This window comes from Rhea pennata, chromosome Z (genome assembly GCF_028389875.1).
Source record: "Rhea pennata isolate bPtePen1 chromosome Z, bPtePen1.pri, whole genome shotgun sequence".
NCBI classification, from domain to species: domain Eukaryota; kingdom Metazoa; phylum Chordata; class Aves; order Rheiformes; family Rheidae; genus Rhea; species Rhea pennata.
Window position 1 is genome coordinate 79565763 of NC_084702.1, and position 24017 is coordinate 79589779.

At 41.2% G+C, this 24017-nt stretch overlaps 1 protein-coding gene across 5 annotated transcripts in view; it reads left to right on the forward strand.

Annotated features, from left to right (window-relative positions):
• Positions 1 to 514: 514 nt before the first annotated feature.
• ME2 (malic enzyme 2) overlaps positions 515 to 24017 on the forward strand; it is a 36832-nt gene continuing 13329 nt past the window's right edge. For 2 of the 5 annotated variants that reach the window (XM_062599678.1, XM_062599683.1), the window contains exons 1-9: positions 515 to 627; positions 7418 to 7545; positions 18121 to 18254; positions 19595 to 19744; positions 21616 to 21691; positions 22507 to 22668; positions 23181 to 23284; positions 23636 to 23745; positions 23855 to 23952. In XM_062599678.1, the coding sequence (XP_062455662.1) occupies positions 7438 to 7545; positions 18121 to 18254; positions 19595 to 19744; positions 21616 to 21691; positions 22507 to 22668; positions 23181 to 23284; positions 23636 to 23745; positions 23855 to 23952 (942 nt within the window). In that variant the 5' untranslated portion in view covers positions 515 to 627; positions 7418 to 7437. Of the gene's footprint in view, positions 628 to 1882; positions 1981 to 7417; positions 7546 to 17601; positions 17911 to 18120; positions 18255 to 19594; positions 19745 to 21615; positions 21692 to 22506; positions 22669 to 23180; positions 23285 to 23635; positions 23746 to 23854; positions 23953 to 24017 lie in introns of those variants that run through there. The other 3 variants (XM_062599679.1, XM_062599680.1, XM_062599682.1) reach the window with 3 other exon arrangements.

Below are 24017 nucleotides of genomic sequence, written 5' to 3' on the forward strand. Positions count from 1 at the left end.
GACCTGCAGCATTAGGTCCCTGTTAGTCTCTTGCCAAGTCTTACGTTTTAACCAAACACGCTGTATATTATTGGGGGGTATATCCCAGCTCTTCAGGGAAGGGAAATGCCCCTATGGGGGTTATTTCCCGATGGATAACAGCGTTTCTCCGCCGGCATCCAGCGCCTCCGCCCAGGAGGACCGAGGCCGCCGCCCGCCCCTAACCGCCGGCCGCCGCGCGCGCTCCCCCGCCCGCGTCTCCGCTCGCCTCACGGCTCGCCCCGCCCCGCCTCACGGCGCCGAGCTTCCCGCCCCGCCCCCTCCACGCCGATTCGCCGCCTACTCTCGACCTCATTAGCATATTACCGGCCCGCTTTCCTCTCCGCCGCGAGGAAGAAGGTTCATTGGCCGAGCGCCGCCGCCGCCGGCCGGCCGGCTTCCTTCTCATTGGCCGCGCGCCGCTGTCAGTCACGGGGGACGCCCCGCCCTCCGGGGTGTCCCTCCCCGGCGCAGCCTTGTTTGCTTCATTCAGCGGTGGGCGCCGGGCGGGGCGGAGCTGCGCCGGATGGGAGCGGCTGCGGCACAATAGAACCGGCTCCGCGGGCGGCATCGCGCAGAGGGCAGCAGCGGGAGCGGGAGCCCGTTCCGGTAACCTTGCCGCAATTGCGGCGGCGTGTGAGGGGCCTCCGTCTCCTTAAAAACGCGTTGTTTGGGGGGGGGGGGGGGCGTGTTTTCTTCCCAGTGCAGATCCGTGTGCCTTTCCTCCTCCTCGAGTGCCCGTGCCCTCGGCGTGTGCTGTGCTGCGCGGCCGGGCCGGGCCCCGAGGGCCCCGAGGGCGCCGCGTTGCCGGGTGCTGCCTCGCCGCGGCCCGCTGCCCTGCCCGGCGGGCGCCCCGCGGCCGGTGAGCCGGGGTGCGGCCCGGCGCGGCCTCGCTCCGTCCCTCCGGGCGAGGCGAGGCGAGGCGGCCGTTTCCACGAGTTCCTCCCCCCGCTCCATCCCCGTTTCTCGGCAGATTTTGGGGCTTTTTTTTTTTTTTTTTTTTAAGGAGGGGGGAGCGGCGCAAACTGCTAAAATTGAGGGTGCAGCAGCTCCCACGCCTTGGTGCAGCCGTAAAACAGGGAGCGAAAGTTGGGAGACAGCAGAGTTTGAGCAGGAAACGCTGATATAACCGCTTGGTATTTTTAGAACCAGTTTCTGTGTTGGGGGTTGTTTTATTTTTTTATTTTCGCTTTTTTTTTTTGTTTTGGTCCTCTTGGCTATTTGGAAGAAGACGTGACGGTGGCTCTTTGAAATGCCGCCTTCGCCTTCGGTCCCGCTTTCATCTCGGTTTCGCTGCACCTGCAATATCGAGAGCTGCTGGGTACCAGCTTGACTCTACGAGCAGCTCGATACCTTATATAATAACGGCACGGTTTAGCTGGCTGAGGAAACCCTAAAACGTGCGGTGCGTTGGTGAACAGGTGGTTGAAAAAGGGCAGTCTTGCAGCCAAGGAGACTCCTCTGGAATTACCCTTATCGTCGTGTTCTTAGTTCCAAAAAGTTAGTAACAAACGGTACGGGGGAGTCTCCTATAGATGTAAATACCCATGCATAATTCAAAGAACTGTGCAAACTCCAAGACCCGGTGGGTAGTTGATTTGTGTGTCCGGCCATGAGCGTCCAGCGCGGAGTTAGCTCTGTTGCGTGTAGTTTGGTCTACGTGAAGTTAGGCTGTGCATGTATTTTTAAGGAAAAGCATGTGTTATCATCTCAGGACAGGATCCCTGATAAAACCGTGCGTTAGTGCTGTGAGTCAGCGGCCAGGAGCACCAGCAAGATGTGAAGCTGCTTCTTGTGCAAACTAAGAAACAAGAGACGCCGCCGTCATGCGTGGTAGGATGCTCTGCTCGGGGTGAATGCTCATCGGGTGTTCATCCTCCCTGCTAACGGCCTTCGTGCTGAAGGCACCTTTATTGCAGCAGAAGCAACGTTGCACTATTGCTTGGGCTGATAACAAACTGCGTATGTACGATTTTTCAGATTCTTCTGCAATTTAGGAAGGAAGTTTTTTTAAAGTCCCTACTGAAGTACACAACAAGATTATCAGTGGTTGACAAGCTTATACTTTGCATTATCTCCGCTAAATTAGCCAGTAGCACAATTTCTCCATGTTTATTGCTGAGTTATCCTCCCAGAAGGAATCACCCTTTTGTAAGTGTGCAGCTGTAGTTGAGAACAGCCCTGTTTCTGTCTCAGCTGATGTCCAAAAACCCTTGGAATGACGAAACTCTTGGAATGAAGAGCCGTAAGATAGCTGTGTACCTGCTCTCCAGAGTAAAGCAACAGTGTCTTTCTGTGTATTTAGAGGAATTTAATATTCAGTGTTCTTTATGAGGCATCTGCAGGATAGGGCGTGCATACATGTGGTTACCTTTACTACCATGAGTCTTCCCACTAAAACAAGTGGAACCACTTGTGGGAATAAAATCAGGATCTGACTATATTTTTTCAGACTACACCAAAAATATTGCTACTGTACTTTCCATTGCGCAGGTTAATGGCCTTTCTGGTGCTTAAGAAGAATATTCAAGTCAGATCCACTCTTGTGTAGAAAAATAGCTTTCTGAAGTTATGTGATGAGATCTTTTATGAACCAAAATTCCAATACCAAACAATTTGGTACTATTTTCCAGTTGTATCGCGTGCAGTTTGCTGATATTTTAAGTTGTTTTTAAAAAGAGGTTCTGGAATTATTCTCATTTGAACTCAGCTAAGTGTGCGTTATTTGCTGAATGCTTCAAACCTCAAAATGTGAACTGACCAAATCTGCTTAAGTACTGTAGATCCAGTTTTTCTTCCTGTTGGATTGGTTGCTTGAGGATGAGAGGGAAGAAAAGTAGTTCCAAGATGTTAAAGATCTGCTTCCAAAATGGCCAAGTTTCCACTGTTGAACGTATTGTTATTAACACTTGCCAATGTGATTGTATCTTTTAATCTGCAGATCTCAAGGTACTTCAGAAACGTCATTTAAAATGATGGCTTGGGGTGTTGCTGGAAGGAAGCCAAAATATCATTGTCACCGTTTTCTATTAACTATACCCAACAGTGTTTTGAGCACGCAGGGAATTGGAGGTGCTGCGTTACTGTGCAGAGCCTTGTGTTGTCCAGCTCTGTTGCTCAAACAAGTGTGCTGACGGGCTCCTGTTACAAACTGGAAATGCCCCCCTTTTCCTCTTCTCTCTGCAAAGCACTTACTGCAATGCTGTAGGGTAGCAGGCAAAGGGAAACCTTTCTTTGAGAAGCTCCTGTTGGGGAACACATTTGTAGTTGATATTTGCGTAGTGGAATAATTTTAGACTGCTTTATCACTACTGAAGTGATGAAACCAGTGAGTGTGTGCCTGGTTTGTGTCATGCTTGGCTAGGCAAGGCTTGGGTTTTTTATTAAAAAAAAAGAGAGAGAGAGAGAGCATAACCGTGTCGAGTTCAGAATGTGCAGACTCCCAGAACGGTTGTGATGTGCGTATGAAAGAAAAGGTTTGGTGGTCCTAGAGTAGTCGTGCATAGGAAACCAAAACCATTCTTGACCAGAAAGGTGGGAAACTCTAGGAGGCTTTAGAGTCTTCAATTAACAATTCTAGCTTGTGTTATCAAGAACAAGCTCCTGATAGCACAGAGGTCTCCATAAGTTCACTACCTGGGGAAAAAAAAAAGGTTGGAACCATTCATTTATGGAGAATTTCAAGAATACTTGAAATATTTTTGTTTAAGCATCATTCAAACTGAAGGAAGACTGCAAAGTCATCAAGCATAAATTGCTGTCCACTGAGAAATATTCCTCAGTATTAGGTATAATCCACAACTCAGGCTGTGTAGTAATTGAGGCGGATCTTGCTCTAATTGATGCTGAGCTTCCTGACTCTCTGAGCAATGTAATTGTACATTTTAAAAGTATGACGAGCCTTTCCCTTAAAAGTAGCTTTTGCAATTTAACAAATCTGTAATTGCAGCAGGAAAACATTTGCTTCCAGATAAGGGCACTTGTACAGAATTAGTAATTAGTTTGAACTGGCCAGATGCCTCCTGATAAGGTACAGCAGAAAGCTGTCATCTGGTTTGCTGAAGAATTTAATTCCCTTAAATTGTGACACAGCATGGATGTAGTAATAAGTCAAAAACTACTGGTTGTAATGAGTTGAATCTAGTGGTGTACCACAGGCTTGTTTATTCCTTACGTTGTCAAATACTGTAAGTAAAAGAAGAAAGAAAAAATCTTCATTCTCATTATGCTGACACATGTTTTAGCAAAAATTTTATTCCTCCTTCAATGCCTCTGCTTTCTTCCTAATTCCTGCTGACAGGACATTGCGTAACCTCGGAGCTCTGTGCATCTCTGGTCTCGCATCCTCCCAGCCCGCTCTTGCCCTCGGTTGACATCCTTCCCTCTTCTCTATCAGCCTCTACTCTTAAAATCACTTCTGCTTTTCCTTATGGCTAAAATACCACCATCTCAGGCCTAATCTTTTTCTAGGTAGCATTTCTACAAAACCCCTCATGACTACTTAAAAATCTTCCTGCAAAGAAGCATGACCCAATCTTTTATTTTGCTGGAAGCCAGGTATCAGTTCGGGGGCCTTTCCTGCAGACCTGTTGTTGAGCTCTTCCCTCAAATAGGCAGGATAAATATGAGCTGCTGTGGCATTAAGCCTCATGTCCTTTCCTCCTTCCCTTGAGGCCAGAGGAGAAGCGGCGGTGGCCAGGCCAGCCTATTTGCCGTTGATTGGACCGTGCTGCATCTAGAGTACTTTTATTGTCTGGTGGAATCTTTCATCTGAGAAGCTCTTGGCTGTAATTCCAAATTCTTGGTGTGAGCTATTTTTATAGCTACCCAGGGCTGCACTGGGCTCAGGCGCACGCTCCGTGGATGAGATCTTGTGGATCTCGTTGGGGCGTGCGGGGTTGGGCTGGGAGCTCTATTTCAAAAAGCATTAACCCACCCAATGGCGTGTATAGATGTAGCCTTGATTTTGAATCTAACAGGTTAAATTCTGTCAGAGGGTTAAATTTTCTGTCAGCTGTAAATCAACAGGGATCATATCTCTTGGATCTAAACTAAGGGAATGGGAGGAAAATAAAGCCCAGATTCCTTCCACTTAGCTGTAAGCATCTGAGATACCACAACTAAGAGACTAGTTTTAGGTCCCTCTAGGGCACCTCTGAGGAGAGGAGCACTTCCAGAAAGTAATCTGGCCCATGTAAGATTTGACTCCTACCCAAGAAAAGCCTCTTTTTCTTGTTGATTAGAGAGTTAATTGATGTAAAGTTAGTTAGGAGAAATCTGGGCCACAGTCTTGTTTGGTTCATAAATGCAGCAGAGTAAAGGGGTGATGTTTGGCCTACTTCTTAGTTCCTTCTTTAAGGAATCCTCCCTAAAACCAGATTGAGAAGATGCCTGCTGAGTTTTACTGGGATTGTGTGATCACGGATCATTTTTGGCTCCATATGCATAAGGACATGGACTTACAATTGCATGATAGCATGAGCTATCAGAATTAAAATCAGTTAAGACTGAATTCCTAAAGGCTGATTGTTTTGTAGCACAAATTTAATTTTGCTTATCTGATCCTGCTGTATGTATTTTCATCTGCCTTAACTCTGGCAAACCATCTGTGTTCAGTCCACTACTAGCTAGTTTAGGGAGGAATTATCGTGTTAAAAGCAACATTTGGTTGTCATGCTGGCATGACTTCCATTTGTCCTGTCTCCACGCAGTAAATTTATGTTCTGTACTGCAAAACAACTAACCACGTGAGTTTTGATCGGAACTTTCTGAAACTGGAAGGCCAAAACGAACAAGAGAGTGAACCTGCTGAATGTCAGCGTTGCTGTCCTCTGGAATTTGCAGTGGGTAAAAAAGAAACCAAGATATACTGATGATGAAAAATAGCAGATTTATACATATTCTTTAAATGCTTTGAAAGATTTTGAAGCACATTCTCAGATAATAACTTCTAAAATCAGTCTGCTGTCTTAAAAGTTGATTATGTGTAACTTTGATTGTAGCAAGGTCTTTTAAAGTACTCAATCTATTTTTAAGATAATGTAATTTTACTCCTTAATCTAATTTTTGTCTTCCATCTGGAAGAAATTAAAAATCCAAACCATGCATCTTTGCAGTCCTTAAAAATATCTCGTACCTGTTTTACTGTTCATGCATGTGTCTAGGATTTGAAGGTAGAGCTGGGGCAGGGAACCCTGGAGCACCAGCTGCGAAAGGCTGGGGCCAGCGGGGACGGGGTTGTCCGAACAGCCTAACTGCATGCCCTGGAGACCCCTTCCCTGAGGCCCTGCAAAGGAGGGAGAAGAGTTCCCTGCCGTCCCGTCCCGGGGTCTCTCTCTCTCTCTCTCTCTCTCTTTTTTTTTTTTTTTTTTTTTTTTCCCCCTCCTCTCCCATCCTCCTTGTGCCTGTATTCTGCATGATACTACACCCGGGTGATGCACACCTCGTCCTTGCCGGGCAGCAATCTTAATGAGGGTTTATAGAAGCCTACGGCTGCGGTCCTGCGTAAGGTCCTGAGCTGTGACTGCTCTTCTGTCTCTGAACGTTGTTGAAATAGCATTTAGAGACGAGTCCCTTGTGCCACTGTGTTATACAAGCTTGTAATAAATAATAATTTCTGCTCCAAAGAGCTTTCCGTTAAAAAGAATTGAATAAAATAGATTTGAAAGTGGTCATCACCTGACAGTGTTAAGAACTAGGCTTTTGAGTGGCTCTAAGAAATTTTTGAATCTATTTAGGGAAGGATTTCCTTTACTGAAAAGAGTATGCTTCCTCTGAAAATAACTTTTTTTTTCTTCTTTTTAGAATTGGAAGTCTGAAAAATTGAGGAATGGAATCCAGGTGTTCAATAATCATTTGACTGTTTTACAATTTTTGTCTAATCTAGTTGTAATAGGCCAAGAGACACGTATTCTTTCCTTTCTGTTGTCCCAGCCAGTAGATTTTGTTGTCAGAAAGGTATTGGAGAAACGCAACTTCAGTTTTCTTGCTGTACTGGCCCAAGTTGTTCTGTCCTCCCTGGCAGTTGTACTGGTGCCAGTTATGCGGGTCACCATAGAAGGATAATATTTGCGAGTGGCTATTTTCCACCCTAGGTCTAGGGTGCAGCTACAAGACAATACCTAATAAATGCCGGCTCACTGCAGCTCACAGCACAATGCTAATTACACTAGTTTCTCTGTATGTACTCTCTACTCATTAGCACACTCTGTGTATTGTAAAGACTTCTGTCTCTTTTGTCGTCCTGGCCCCAACAAGGCAATTTTAGGTGATTAGCACAATGTTGGAGTGAGGAGCCTTATCTAACATGTACCTATTTCTCTTACAACAGATAACGCAGAAATATGAATATTAGTTCAACGACATCTGTATCTCAGTGATTGTCTTTTCTCCTTCCCAGGTGCAGAATACAAAAAAAAAATGTTCTCCCGATTAAGAGTAGCTGCCGCTCCCTGCGCAACGGTGTGTCGCAGTGCACATACGAAAGAAAAAGGGAAGCCACTGATGTTAAACCCACGAACAAACAAGGTTGGTAGCGCCTATTTATCCAGCATTTTATCTTCAGCTGGTAACAGTGCAGTGAACCTTGTTCTAAGATTGAAGCAGTGTTCAGTGTTAAGGTCAAGGAACTGTACTGAGCCTCAGCCAAAAAAAAAAAGGTGCAGAAGATGGAGGAACCAGTGATTGTTTGAAGTTTGCTACCTGGAGAACTACAGTGCAGGGACTTGCAATGACACTTGCTGCTTCTGTCAGCCTGCACTTCTCTCAATTTGCTGTGGTTTACACATCTGATCTTGCTGCTCTCTTGTGGCAAGTTAAGAATTGGTGATTCTTGCTGATTACTGGCTTAATTTTCTGGCTGGTTGAATTCCAAGAACATTTTAGCAGATTAAGAGCTTTATTGCATAGTTCACAAAAGTAATTTTGAATTCAAACTTGCTAATGATAGAACGGGTTAGCCTCTGAGTCCTAGTCCTGGATTTCACCTGACAGACTGTGAATGGGAACCAAGCCACATCAGTTAGAAACATCCCTGGTCAGAGAGAGCGCATCTGAAAATAAGGTATCTGGGAGGTAGAGACGTTATATTGGTTCCATGCATTGGGAGAAATTTCTCTTCATTGGGGAAAAAAAGCTACTTTCTTAGAAGATTCCCTTTTCCAACTCTGTACCCCAATCTCCCCCTTTTTTTTGTAGAGCAGTAGTCATCTTTGGGATTATGAAATGATCAATCTTTAAACTAAAGCTAAAGAGAAATGAGATGAGATCTCTTGGCAGTTAATCCAAGCCATCTCAAGTGGTCAAGAAAAGTGACAAACCTAGCTGCCTTGAATAGGGGGTTTTATGAGGAAAGGAACTAGAAGAGCTGGACTTTCATGGTTTTGTCCTGTGCTTTTTGATGTCTTGTTTTTCTCTTCTGCTCCATTCTGTTTCCCCCTGCCCCCCCCCCTGTCATGCTTCAAATTTCTCCTCCTCTGTAAACTTCCTTCCCTTCGTCCCTGTGACCTTGGCTCCTTCTCTGCCCCGGTAATCATTGGCTCCTTTGCGTGTCCCCTGCCCAGACACGAAGCAGCACGTGCTGCCGTGAAGTGGCCAGCTGGCAGCCTAACGCCGGTGCTCAGTGTAGCTCTTCTCTCGGTGGGATCCCTAGGCTGGCTCGCTCTTCTAAGTGGCAGTTTTTTTAAAATGAAACTTGTGGGAATTTCTTTTATTTGGCTCTCTTTTTCTGTCAAAATTAGTAGAGGTTTGGCAGTGGGTTTGAAAGTTATGCGGGAACGAGGGAGGGAATCAGGCTAAGAAATACAAGCTGCATCTCTGTGGGTCCTGCCCGTAACTCTAGTGAGAATTGCTCCAGTTCTTCTTTGGGAAAGAGTGACTCCGCAGTGTCCTGAGAAGAAGGAAAGAAGACAGAAAGTTGCTTGCATTGTTTTGTACAGTATGAGACGCCCCAATATTGTATGAATGTGGGTTGCACAAATACAGCAACCCGACTGCTTGCAAAAACAAATTTGAGATAAAAGTGTTGCAGGGAGGGAAAAAGGAGGATAGACTGGTGTGATTTGGTTGTCTCAAGATTGGGTGTCTCAAAACTTTCCTGACCTATAAGCACTCTGACGTGCTAGAGGAAATTATTTCAAGCCGTGAAAGCTTTTCCAAGTGCTGATTATGCAGCAGTGGTCAGAAGCAAAAACAATAGGTCATTTCTTACTGTTTTTCTGGTGATAGCTTTTTTCTTTTTTAAAGCCTGGAGTATTTTTGTGGGGGACTGAGCACAATGCAGTATTTTTTATGTTTTTTTTGAGGAGGAGGAGGGAAGAGCAGAGAGGTACTTATTAATAGCAGATGATCTTTTTTATCTTTTTTTTTTTTTTGATTTTTATTGGCTCCAAGAAATGATACTGGCCAGAGGAAAAAACTTCCTGCCTGTTTGTTCAGCTCTGCTTTAGTCAGTCTGTCACTAAGGCAGACACCTGTTTGAACGGATCTATAAAGTGCTTAAGTGATACTGCTTGGTGGTTGGATGTAGTATGTATGTTGAAACTTAATTTGGAAATTCAGCAGAGAAATAAGTGATTGACTAAATATGAAAACTGCCTTTCCCCCTCTTCTTGTCCTGATTGTTTCGTATGTGTGTCTGTGTTCATGTGTGTATATACATATGTAAGTGTGTGTGTGTGTGTATACATATATATATATATATATATATGTATACACACACACACACACACACAGAAAGATAACGGGCTTTATCTCCTGCTGATGACTTGAGATCAGCATTTTATAACTTGTTTTTAATTGTTTATGCTTAGTTTTTATAATCTATATTGAGTTACTCTGCAAAACACGTGGACTCCATTAATGTACATGGGCCCTAAAATAAGAGCTGTAAGATGCCAGCATCACTGATAGAAATCCCCTTCCCCATCTGTAAATTAATCTGCTTTTCTACTTTACTCTCGGAGTTGGGTTTTGTTTTTTTTGCCCTTGTCTTTCCCAGCCTTAACTGGCTCCTGCAAGATGCATCCTGCCTGCATGAACTGTCTTAGGCATTTATGTTTCAAAACCAGATTTCAAATATTTATTGTCAGAGCAGCTCAGAAAAGGTCATGAGCTATATCAGTAATGCCCTTGCTGTTGCAGCCAAACAATTGTAGAACATACTGTAACTGCATTCCTGGCATCAAGTATACTTATAGTCTCCCATGATGTTTGATTTCTGTTGAACTGCTCTGTGACAGGGATTCAAATTATAGTTAATTGGCTTCAGGACCTTATATTGTGCTGGTGATCCCTACTGTGTAGAAGCAGTATTTTAAGCTTGTTTGGCACTTAGACAATTTCATTTGTTTAGTACTGGCGAATAAAATGCTATTTATGTTGTAGTAATGTGTGGGGTTCTCACTTATAGGCCAGCATTCCTCCTCCAGCACAGAGCAGGTGATAATCCTGATGTTGGTGATGTCCATGCTGCCATGTAGAATGGCATCAGTATGTCTTTATCTTCAGTGGAAATATGTGACCTATAATGTTATTCATCCATTTGTTTTCTTTTGCCTGGGGTAAATTTGAGACTTTGCATAGTTTGTGATACTTTTTGTATTTTAGTTGCTGTCTATTGGCAGTTTTCTACCTTGTGGTGTTAATTCTTGTTAATCTCTTCGTGTGTGACTGTTGTGTGCAGCTGGTTGCATTACCCCTTTTATATTACTTTGCTCCTCAATCTTGTGTAGTTACTTCATTCTTTGGTATTGCTCTTGTATCCTGACAGTGCTTCCTAAATTTTTCCCTTCATCAAATATCTTTAGTACATTTTGTATGTCCACACATATTTTTATATATATGTGCCTGGGCACATGTATATGTGAGTATGTGACACATTTTAAAAAATAAATTAAGAATTTGCTGATGGTGTCATGAATTTAAGATTTAAGATTTATCCCCAGAACGATTACTGAAGAACTCTTCTAGTGCCTGTTATCCAGATTGGCAGTCATCTTTTCATAGTATCTGTTGTCTTGTCTTTAGCTATCACATTAATTGCATTTTCATTTTTGTTCATTTCCAGCTTTTTCAGCCCAATTTATTATCCTCTATGCCTTGTTCAGTACATCACTAAAACTCTGACAGATTATCTTTGTTTAAAAAAATCAGCCTCTTACAAAGATATACGTGGTCTGACTGACTTCTGGCAAGTATCCAGACAGTGTATTTCCAATTCAGAATAAAAAAAGAAAACAAAGCTACTTGGGCAAAATAAGTAGGGCAGGACAAGAGGATGTGAGGAAAGGTCATGTAAAAAATAAAGCTCTAAACAGAAATGCTCCGTTTCTCCTTCCACTGCTCATTTCCACTGCACTGGTCTAGACATGTTTGGTTTCTTTTATTCGGAAATTTTGTAGACTGTAGCTGCTTGGTTTAGCAGCCATGGTGTAGAATAAGCAATGCCCATCTGCCTTCCTGGTTTTCTTAGGAAACCAAGATAAGTAGAATATGTAGATGTACTGAAAGTGGTGATATTTATCTTGCTGGGAATTGCAGTGTTTGAAATATTACTGGCAGTTTCTGGTCAGTGACAAAGAAATGTCCTAGAAGGCAGGAAACATTGACAGGAACTACTAGAAAGAGATTACTAGACACTTTGCATGCACACACACGGAGCCCGGAAGAAGAGTGTCACCACAAGTCTTGTGGGCTGCCCAACTGGTTTGGGGATGGAGAGGTTGTTGTAAGGAGGTCACATGGCCACACATCTGCAGCTTCTAAGGCTATTACCCGCTTCCTTGAAGATCTGCCTGCTTTTAAGAGGATTTAAATGTGGAAAGAAGATGGATCTGTTTAATCCGTAACTAGCTCTCATCATCTCCCTGTAAAGGTGCTACATGTGCCAAAATTGGTAGGGGATACTACACCTCACATAACCTCGATCAGTTACTGTGCTCGCAGCTCGTGAGTCCTTGGGGTTGCAGGTGAGGGAAGGAAGGCAGTTGTCTTGGTTTTGAGATTCATAGGGTTAACGCCACTAAAAGGGAACAAAAGCAATGGCATCTGTTCAGTTACGGATAGCAGGTCATGAGGTGTCTCTGCGGTGCTCACTAATGCTGTGCAGTTGAGATGAAACGATGGGTGATCCATTGCAATCCATTATGCTCATGATTTGCAAAGTACAGCTTTCCCGTAACCATTCGTGCTTGGAAGCAAACCCCAAAGGGGCTGGATGACCTGCTTGCTTGTTTGTAAAGGCTTCTGTTTGGGGGAGAAAAAGCTCCAGCAGAACGCAGATCATCCGTAAATGCTGGTTAGCCAAGTCTGGACAGCAGCTGCAGTGACTTACACCTGGTTCCCTGCATACAGATGTGGTACAAGAACTGCAGGTGTATTTGCCTGCAGATGCTAAGCCCTTTAAAAGCATAATAACGTAAGAACTGGGTCATTTTACAGCTCAACAGGGAGTAAGTAGATCACTGTGCCATGTCAGCTGCGTCTTGCAAGCTGTCTTGCCAGGAGATTCTGCCGGGCCCTGCTCATGGAGAGGCAAGGACAGTAAGACTCAAAATCTCAAAGAAACACAGGCGACTATGGTGTAAGAGAGCTCTAAGTATACAATTTTATTGCAATTAATATCTAGACTGCAGCTGGCCATTTTAGTAGCCCTGCTCTTGATGGGGAAAATTTAAAAAGCTTTCACTTTATGTTGTACTTGAGCCCCCTGCCTCCTGCCAGTATGAAGTGCTGTTTGTGGAAGATGAAAGATGTTAAATTCTGTTTAAAAAATGAAAGAGGAAAGAAATCGAAGGAGATCCGCATATTATATACTATGTATATAAACACAGATAAACTTTGGATCTATGTTTCTGATAGCAAGTACACCTTTGATTCTTATGAGTGAACATATTAATTTGCACTGGAGACATGTTGTGCAATAGTGAACTTTGAGATTTAGCAAAGGGAAGCACACTTAAGAAAAAGCCCGCAATCCCAAGTAAAATCTACTTTATTTTGAAAATGTAGTTTATGGTACTACTTCAAAGCCTAGGATACACTGCTGAGTGTTATGACAATGATTAGTAGTTACATGAGATCCATTTTATTAAATCTTCCCTGTGAAGTAGGCTAATTCATAGCTTCCAAACAGTATCTGCATTTGGATATATTCTGCATTTACATCTTTATCAAGGGCTTTGAATGGGATTGTTATAAACTATACTATTTTTTAAAAATGCTTCAAAGCATTTATGAGAACAGGTAAAAATATCTCTTCCTATACAGTTTTCCCTCAAGCCTTATTATTAAATTTTGTCTCACCTGATACTTTTCTGCTCAGAAACCTCACAGTACTATTTACCAGTAGTGCTATGAAGGTCCTGGCAAGGTTCTGGTCTCCTACTCGCCTTCATGTGAAGTGGGCAACTGGATTTTTTTTTTTATTTTGGTATTTATCGCACCATTAGCTTTGTGTAGCGAAGTCCACTGGTTAGGCCAAAGTAAGATCCTTGTGCCAGATAACTAGTGCATTAAAGGCACAGTATGCAATGATTAAATGGGAGCTTGTCCTGTCTTAAAAATAAATAAATAAAAGGAAAGACCATCAACACTTCTTTTTCTTTTTTTTTTCTGTAGCGTTATGTTGATTTTAGTGTGATAAATTTGTCTATATTAATTATTTAACTTGTAGTCTTTGAATGTGCTGTTTTTTTTCCTAGGTACAGTCCATGCCTTGTCTGTGTTGTCCAAAAAGGACACCTGTTACTTCTAAGCTGTAAAGAGGATTAAGGAAACTAATCTAAGCGAAAGTCAGTGCAAAACACACTGAAAAAGCCCACCCAACACTGTGGGTCAAATGAAATGAAAAAATGATTCCTATGACCTAAGCCCAAATCGTTAGAGTATTTATGTGCTTAATTGCAGCTGAAACCAATGGAAATTGGGCAGTGGAGTAGGTGGTGGGATCTTCAGTGCCTTTGAGAACATCAGTCCCAGCATTGCAAATGCCCGCGTGCCCCCTGATTGCCTGGCGGCTGACAAACAGCACTGGAGATGCTAGAAGGAGGGGAGGAGGCTAAAAAATTTGTGTAATACTGTAGCTCTTAGGCAGAGCACGTTTGAGGAAGATCTCCATCGTGCCGGGTGCTACACGGGGAGCAACCCCTGAGTCCCAAATGCAAACCAAGAAGCAGCTGATGGTCGTGGACCAAGATAATGAATAGGAATACAGCAAGCCTAGGAAAGGGCTCTGGGTATTTTATAGTGCTCTTCTGGACTAAATTTGTTATGTTCTAGTTGGAAGGAGGATTAAATTTGTGTAGGGAGGCTGATGGCATTCGGAAATTAAAATGCATCTTTTAACATAGTGTGGCTTAATTGTCATACTCACAAACCAACAGCTGGCAGTACTTAGTACCACCTAAAGAATTCATTGTGTTTAAAGTTCCTGTGACTCCAGGTACGCTGAAAATCTAGGTTGCCTGTAGGCTGAAAAAATCTGAATAAATTGAATAAACGTGACATTAGCTGTTCTGCTAATACAAACCTGAGGGCTCATTTGGTAGTATTATTGAGGACCCAGGTGGTTTATTTTCACTGGGTTTTAGTGTACAGGGAAGTTAAGAGAAAGTCATCTTGCAGTGTCTGTGCCAATAATGGAGATTAAACAGATTTTATTTTAAGGGATTTTATGAACAATTTCTGAAAGGGAGGCTTTAGGTTTTGCTAGTGAGATGTTTCAGCTGGTTTAGAGTAAAATGTTAGCTTGGTAAGTGAAGTACCACTAATAGGATTCTGGCTTTTAGCGTATCTTAGACCAGATAGATACTAATAACTTTATTGACAAGTGTTTATATATCTCCTGATAAGAGGCTAACTTTTTTTTCTTCTTAACAGCATAAATCTTTTGGCATTTCTATTTTTTGTAGTGCCTAAAGTAACCGTTAAAATACTACAGATGTTTCCCAGCTGTGTTTAGCTCCATATCCTGAATATGGCATGCATTGAGAAATGGTTGTTTTTAAAAGGTGTAAACTGATGGTGGTAACAAACTTAGGTAAGGAAAAATGGAAGACAGCTGATGCATATTTTTGCCTATTTCAGTTTCATGCAACTGTAACAAATGTGTTTACGTTCCTCGAGAATCTTCTAATGACTCTTGTGAAGGATGTAGAAATGGAACTGAAGTAAATTCTTTATAATAATTGAATTATAGTGGTAGTAGGAATTTTTCTGCTTTGGAAATAAATAGTGTAATTTGGAAATAAAAGTAACGTATCACTGGTTCAGTTGACTAGCTTCTTGATGAGTTTTTGTTTGCCTGTTTCAACTCTCAAGATAAGCTAGTGCCACAATTAATTATTTATATACTGAGTTCCAAAGATTAAAAAAAAATATCTGGAGAAAAAAAATCCCTTGAACTTCTTCAAAAACTGTTTGAAAACTGGTCAAAAAATCCCTTGAAATATATTTCGATTCAGCGATGTTCAGCTAATTTATTTGTATCCATCTGAATACTTACGGTCTTGCTGAAGAAGTGTGTCTGAACTGCGGGGAGAAGATGGCATTTGCTGTCTGTTCCCCTTGGCTTGTTCCTCGTGCCTCTGCTGCTTGCTGATTCTGTTCCCATCTGCAATGTTTTATTCCTCAATTTGTTTATCAGGAAAAGGCATCACGAGGCTACAGTGGCTGCGACCACTACACGTGACCTACAAATGACAAGCACCCAGGGTAAAAAGATGAGGAATAAGCGACAATCTGCAGTTTGCTTACAGAAAGTAGCGGAAGAATACATGAGCATAACAAGTACATGAGGGGAAAAAAAAAAAAAGACTTGCAAGTGACTCACAGATAATTAAAAAAAGAATAAATTGGATTTAATATTAAATGTCAAGTCTGTTACATTGGAAGCTAAATCTTAGACATGTATGGGATCAGTCTATTTTGGGGATAAATACTTCAAGCTTTTCTAATTTTATTTTTCATTTTTGATCTATTTTTTTCCTCCTTGAGGTAGACTAGCTTGCTTTCTGAACCTTCAGATATTTTATTACTTTAGATTATAGTGTGCAGTTAGTACCAGAAAGCAGGTGGAGTGCTTAAAACAGTATAGTCAGAATGAATGATAGTAATGACTTTGAATAAATAAAGAGAAAAATGATATAAATCAAAATCAACTGTATTTAATTATGGATTTCCTAAGGTGTAGTTGATCTGCGTTGTTTATAAACAATTCAAGTATGCTAAATTACAATGAATTATAGCCTCTTAAAACCACGTTTTCTCTTTGTAAGAAATATATATACTTTATATAAATACAAAGGTGCAAGTACTTTTACAAATACATATGAAAATCTATTCAACCATCTACAGAGGTGAAAATACATATATTCTAATTGCTAATTTTATTTTTTGTTATTCTGAAATGGGCAAATGTTTCATTAAAACTTTTTCTTACGATTTGTCTGACTGCAGATGGAATTTATAGGGTAGTTGACATAAAACAACATTTTAAAATGTTTTTTTTTTCTTTTAACATGGCAGTTAATCTGCTTTAGGTGTGGGTAAATTTGAGAAAGCGTGCTTTTGTTTTTTAATCTAGCTGCTTTAGCAAACAAAGGAATCTCAGTTTGTTAGTAGATCTGATGTTTCTTGTTTCCTTTGCTTTCAAAACATTTGGAGGAACAGCCCTCTCCCTTTGAGGTTCTGCTTTTACTGATGGATTGATAGGGCACAGAGGCACAGGGAAGTCTTTCCTGCATTTTCAGCTCCTACTTTCTCAAATACTGATTAACCATTCACTAAACCAACCCAGCTGAATAAATTCAAGTAAAGAAAATTTATTGTTTTTCTTTTGGCAGGAGCAAACTTAAATTGGAGTCAGTTACGGCCAGAATGAGGTTTGCATTTAAGCAGCTTTGGCTCTGAGGTCAGGTTTTGTATCAGCTAAGTTTTGCAAAGTTATGCCTAGGACATAATTGCCCTGTGATGGTACCTCTTTATCTACAGGTAGCTCACAGCAGGCCGTTAAGTATATTAAGTGAAGTGCCAGTCGTTAATGCCTGCTTGAATATTATTGTTAAATAACTCAAAATGTCTTAAGGATTAGAGTCATGTTAGGACCTAATGTATACTGCAATTAATTTTAAAATCAGAATATTAAAAGGTTTTAAATTATTTTTTCTTTCAGCAGTGATCTTCAGCTTTTAAAGTAAAACTCAATCCACCTTGCAACAGAGAAGAATGGCAATGGTGGGGTATTTTTGTGATTTAACTCTTTTGAGACTTAATTTGTTACAGAAAAGACCATTTGGTAGTAGAAAAATGAAGATATTAAGAAATTAGCACTTGCCCTAATTAAAGAGGAAGGACTGGTTGTGATCTCAGTAGAAGCATTAGGGCAATTCAGTAACCTTCTAGGGTCTGGCTAGATTATTAGAAATATGGACAAAAATGGAGCAATTTGGAGAAAGCTGTCATGATTCAGTGTTACTGGCTGTGATTGCAGGGACAGGGTTAGGTGACCTGTATGTTCCTGGTCAGCCTTTGAAACATTCCAGTAACCACCTGTCTTTGTTTTTTCTTTTTACTTTTAAATCTCAGCATACCTGCCGTGGAATCTCTTAGTTGTTTCCAGTTTTACAGAGGACAGTGAGACCTAGGGAAGGTGTGAGGACCCAGAGCTACAGCGAGCCGGCGGTCAGAAGGGCACCAATGGATGAGGAGAGCCCAGACAGGGGCAGCTATATCCCACCTCTGCTAACTGTGGCTCCTGCAACACGAGAGGGATGCAGGGCCGCCACAGCTGGCGGGAAACGCAGCAACCAAATTTTCTCGCTATGATTTTGCATGAGCTGGTGGTTGAAGGACAGAAGCGAGGTCTGGGTTCAGTGCTGCTGTTTGCCAAACAATGTAATAATTGCTTCTTTGTTCAGTTCTCCAGCCTGTAAAATAGGACAAGATGTCTTTTTTCTCCAAAGAGACATTGGTCCAATAATATTTGGTGTACTCTGAGCAGTGTGCATGGGTATCCTGGAAGTGGATAGTCAGAAATGACAAATACATTATAAATAGAACTGCTAGAAAAAAACTAAGTGTTTCTCACCTCTCTTTTGTTTTCAGGGCATGGCCTTCACGCTACAGGAACGACAGATGCTTGGGTTGCAAGGACTTCTACCTCCTAAAATAGAGACACAAGACATTCAAGCCTTACGCTTCCATAAGAATTTGGCAAAAATGAATGACCCCCTGGAAAAGTAAGCACTCCTCCAGCCTTGCTTTGTCAGGCTGGTAGAGGAATTGGTGTAAAAATACTTCATTGGGATGACCACACACGCTTTCTTGGCCTCCACTAAGTTTTCCGGTTGTTGGATGTTATTTTCAATTTTGTACAAACTTCGTTCATTAGTGCCTTATGTAACTAAATGAGGTTGGGGAGCAATTTTGTAACATTGCATAGTCATGAGGCAACAAAAAAGAATGTACACAGATTTGCCAGTAGCTGAGCTGCAGACTTAGGAGCAGCAGCTTTCTGAAGACCTTGCTGTTATGGTTCTATAGTAGGTAAGATTTGGCTGGCAGGTTGTCAGAGCACAGAATTATTTTTTAGCTCTGGAGAACACCAGAAAAACTTGTGTGAGTTTAGGTAACTTGCTAATTAGATGTGAAAAGTAATGTTTATCTTGTATTGTAATTGTTGCTAGAAGGAAAATACAACCGTAATATTTTGAGGCTCTTAATGAGTAGTTCTTTGAGATCAATTTTTTTTTAAACCCACTATTTGGATGGAAAAAGTATAGGATGTTTTATTTTGTTAAAATGGCATGTTCTGTTACCATTTTCATATAAATATGTGAATATTTGCACAGAAAATATGCAGCCTCGTAAAGGCAAGAGTAGCATTAGGATGATTTGAAGCATACTGGACCATGTAAAAACTCTGTCCTCATGGCAACTGAAAGATAACTTCTAAATCCATGTCATTTCACCTGCTGATCTGAAATGATCAAATCAAAGTATGCAGTAGCTGTAACCTAAGATAATCCCTAATTAATGGTCTATACACCGCCAGTCAGCTAAGCTGGATGTGAATTGGTACCTGATCGGCTGGTATATAAATTGGCAAAAATGAAGGCTTAATGTACACACTGAGTTGTGTCCTTCAAAGCGGACTTCTGCTAGGAGCTGATTAGTTTTGCAGCTGTGTTAATGTTATGATTAAGAAGATTTTACTGTAAAGACCTCCTTTTTTAGCTGAAATATTCTTTCACTGATATATTTTTTTAAGCAGTAATGAGACTCCCAGCTGTATCCTGTAATAAATCCATGGGCTATCTTATATCATAATGCATATTTGTGCCTTAATTTGTTAGCATCCATGGTATGTCATTATCAGTTATTTTTATTGCCGCTTTTTAGTACTGCTACTCTTTCCTTTACAACTTTTGTGTAGTTCTCAAAGCCTGACTTGAGAGGAGGAAGGAATTTTATGAAGATATAGTGTGAAGCAAGATTGTTTTTTTGCTTTGCCATTTTTCACATTATTTTACATAAGCATAAATGTGAAACATATTTTTTTTCCTTTGCTTTATTGCAGGTATATCTACATAATGGGAATCCAAGAGAGAAATGAAAAATTATTCTATAGGGTATTACAAGATGATATTGAGCGGTTAATGCCCATTGTATATACACCAACAGTAGGCCTTGCCTGCTCCCAGTATGGACACATCTTCAGGCGACCAAAGTAAGAATGATACATATATATATACACTGCTACTACTTTTATTATCACTTTCTCTATATACTTCTCTGAGGTTTGGAAATGCTTTATTTCATTTTCATTTGGATTCAGGTACATTAAAGTTAGGCTGGTTCACTAATAACAACTGAAGAGCCAGATTATTTGGGAAAAAAAGAACAAAAGTGAAGGGCTTCAGCCCTATTTCCGGCTCTCCCCAGGAGGCCATGCTGCACTTGCATTCCCAGGATATTGCTGTGGTTTTCTCCAGCTCTTGAAATCACATCTGTGGAGCTGGGAATCTGGAGAGGAGCAGCACATTCAGAGAAAAATATAGATTGAAAGGGTCTCTGGAAGTCATCTGGTCTGACACTCTGCTAAGGAGGGCAAACTTCAGTTAGGTTCATTAGATATATTCCTCTGCACTTCACCAGTCAAGGCAAACCTGCTTGCAGCCTGCTCGGAGACACAGAAACATGAGCACATGCACATTGGCAGATTTGCTGTAAGAAGCTCAGGGCAACGACGACTGTGTCAGAATCGAAGCTGTGACCAGTGTTTTCCCACTAGAAGTGGCCAAAGCTCGCCACGTTGGAGAGACTTACGGTGGTCTACGGAGCAGTAAGTCATTACATCTTGGATGCAGAGGCTGGTGAGCTGTGGTTTAGGGAGAGTCCTTGGCAAAGCAGGGAAGGAGAGACTGCAGCTTGAGGTGGCTCAGCATACCCTGTTGAGTGCAATATTCCTTGTATTAAAGTGATTGCTACTGGGAGCCCTTTTCAGTGATGTTGAAGCAGTAAGTGTGCTTGGTTGGGGTCTGAATTGGGTTCAGCAGTGATTCAAAATAGCAGTTCAGGTTATTAGCTCCGTGTTGAGGAAAGCAATTCAGATTGTCATTCATTTCAGCTCATTTCCATGATATTTCTATGTATTTCAAGAGCCCTCTTACTTGAGGGTTTCAGTGCAGTGCAGAAAAGGGCTAATCTTTCACTTCCCTAAGGACTGCACTGCACAGTGCAGCTGCTGTGATAGACAGTAAAAAGCTGACAGTTTTTGTTCCTAATCTAGGGCAGAGAATGTGATACATGTACATTTAGCTCTTATGTGCTTCCTCCCTGTTTCCTCTCCTCCATGTGTATTGCAGGCCAGTTTGAAAACTGTCCTCTAGAAGTTGTTTATCTGTGAATGGCAACATGTACGGGAGCTCAGGATGTGCTCCCTTTCTTTCCAGAACCAGCGCTGTCCAAGTTATATTATCTGTTACAGTCCCCGCCTTTCCCCCTAACTACAAATGTCTTGCAGCAAGTGGAATAGCTATGGTCGATTCTGTGCTTCACCTCTGCTCCTTGCTGCCTCTTTTTCTCCCCTCCCTTTTTCCTGCAGTTTGGGGAATGCTGTTCTTCTCTTCCCAGAGCAGACAGTGTGGTCAGTCCCTGCCTTTCCTTGCTTTCCCCTCTTCTCTCCTTCTGTAATGTTGTGAAGAGAGATGCACCAAGGTAAAACCAGGCTTAGGGTCATATTCCCTTCTTGCATCCTTTCAGGGAGAGTAGGTCCTGTCCCGTCTTGCTGAAACAAACACCAGAGGTGTTTTGCCCTAGTGGAGTATTTGAGCTGGCTCTCTGTAGGACTTTAAAATCCAAGTAGCATCATGACCAGTATTTTCTCTGCTTCTGATTTTGTTTTAAAGTGATAGAGTAGCCAGATAGACTTAAGCTTGTTAGAAAATTAATTGTCTTTTCACTGTTTTATGTAATTGATTTCCAGACTTATAATTTATTTTCATGAAAATTTTACTGTTCAAAATTTTGTTTTAGAAAGCAAGGTGAAATTTCTAATTACCACCTATAAAATATTTCTGGTTTGTTTTTTTCTTACAGAGGATTATTTATTTCTATCTCAGACAGAGGTCATATAAGATCAATTGTGAACAACTGGCCAGAGAATGACGTTAAGGTACTATCACTATATAATTCTTTTTTTTCTAATTGTTATTTGATCTGAGTTGAGTTCCCAGAATTGGTTGATATTTCATGGAAAAATTAACGCTAAATCAGGCATCCTTGGCAGTTGTTTGACAATGATGGCAAATATAGTTAATGAAAACAAAACATCTCTTGAACTGTGTTTTGTTATAAATATGAGGTTTACAGTTTGAGTAAACAGTGATGATCAGAACTAGGTTTGCCGGTCTTTTGTTTTACTTTATCATTCCATCTGGGAGGTGCTAGCGGGTGCACCTCTGGGTCTTATTTACTATATTACATAGCTTTGGGAGAGGTGATCGTGTCCTCAGATAAGAAGATAGAAGTGATAGCTGGGAGACCCAGGTTTTACCATTAAATCTATGTGACCCAGCTGGATCCGAAACCAGAAAAGCAGATGAGGTGGATAATACTCATCCAGACTTCTTGCTGTCCGGATTTAGGAGTGGAAATCATATACCTGAGTTACAAGCTGCTCCTGGATTCTTCTGGCCTGGATTCTTCCCACTTTGCTTTCAGGAATTTAGGCAGTAGCTTTCAGCAGACAAAAAGGAGCTCAGCAGATTCTGGTATTATCTTGTCTACTTTCTGCTTGGGTAAAATGGGCAAGCAGTAAAATGTTATCATTTCAGATTTAAAAAAATAAAAATTATTTGTAATCTATTCATACTTGGTTTAACTGTATAAACATACTTGAATTTTTGCCTGGAAAAAGCACAGTTAACATTACTCTAAGCTTTATAAATTCCAGAAATCATATATGACTTCACTTGTTTTTGTTTGCAGGCCGTTGTTGTCACGGACGGAGAAAGAATACTGGGTCTTGGAGACCTAGGTGTCTATGGAATGGGAATTCCAGTAGGAAAACTGTGTCTGTATACGGCGTGTGCAGGTATACATCCAGATAAATGCTTGCCTGTATGTATCGACGTTGGAACTGATAATACAGTGAGTTTGACTAAACTTCACCTGCCATAAACTCTTGCTATAATTGTTAAAAGTATTTAGTACTAAGAGGAGATTTTTATTTGAGCGCTTTGTTTTAAAATGAAATCAAATATTTTATTTAAAGGCAATTTGCTTTGTAGCTATATATCAGTTACTGAAAAACTCCAGTTAATGTGACAGTGAAATGGTGCATTTGGAAGTAATTTGAATGCTGGTACACTGTAAAATAGACAGGCAAATTGACCTGACTTTGAGAGGCTGGAAATGTGAATCCAATTTATTAAAGCAGTTTATTGTTCACAGTATTGATTTGTTCCATTGTAAAAGCAGCCATCACCAACCCCAAGTGCCAGCTGATATTTCTGAGTGTTGATATAGACTGGAGGCAGTTAAAGTGGCTATATAAATGCAGTATCTTTGAGAAAGGTGCAAAATGTGTTACTGTGAACACTGGGAAGTGTATACTGAGGAGGTGACTCATCTTGCTGCTCTCTCTGATTTATGCTTTTCAGACACTCTTAAAAGACCCATTTTATATGGGCCTGTACCAAAAAAGGGATCGCTCGCAGGTCTATGATGACCTAATTGATGAATTTATGGAAGCCATTACAGACAGGTATGACACTGGATTTTCCACGCAAGAATATGGCCAAAACTACTGGCAGAAAGAGTCCATGACACACTGTCCTTGAAAGTCATTTACGAAAGATAAAAAGTCATTTACTGAAGATAGGACTAGATGACAGGAGACATAGGCTGTATTTCTGGCTCTAGTCATTTTCTCTGTGACTTGGAATATGCTGTTTGTAGTTATCTTTAAGTACACACAGAACAGAGATGGAACTGTTTTAAGCAGTGAAAAGCCTGAGGGGATTTTCTGTCCAGAGATAATTGATTAAGTGCAGGATTTGTTTTAAAATAATTTGTTCATGCATCTAATGATAAGAATATTTGCCGTGTTCTGTAGGTATGGCCAGAACACGCTTATCCAGTTTGAAGACTTCGGAAATCACAATGCTTTTCGTTTTTTGAGAAAATACAGAGAGAAATACTGTACCTTCAATGATGATATTCAAGGTATGAGCTTTGTTTATGTTTGTTAACATATATGCAAAAACATTGCCTGAAAGAATAATCTGCCATGTAGATCTGTTCAGCTCTTCTCAGGTTTGTATTGCTTTTGTAGGAACAGCTTCAGTGGCCTTAGCAGGACTGTTGGCAGCACAGAGAGCCACTGGTAAACCAATTGCAGAGCAGAAAGTGCTGTTCCTAGGAGCAGGAGAGGTGAGTTCTCCTAAGGTCTCTAGGACAACAAAAGATTGTATTGTGTTATATTTTCTGGTTCTGTA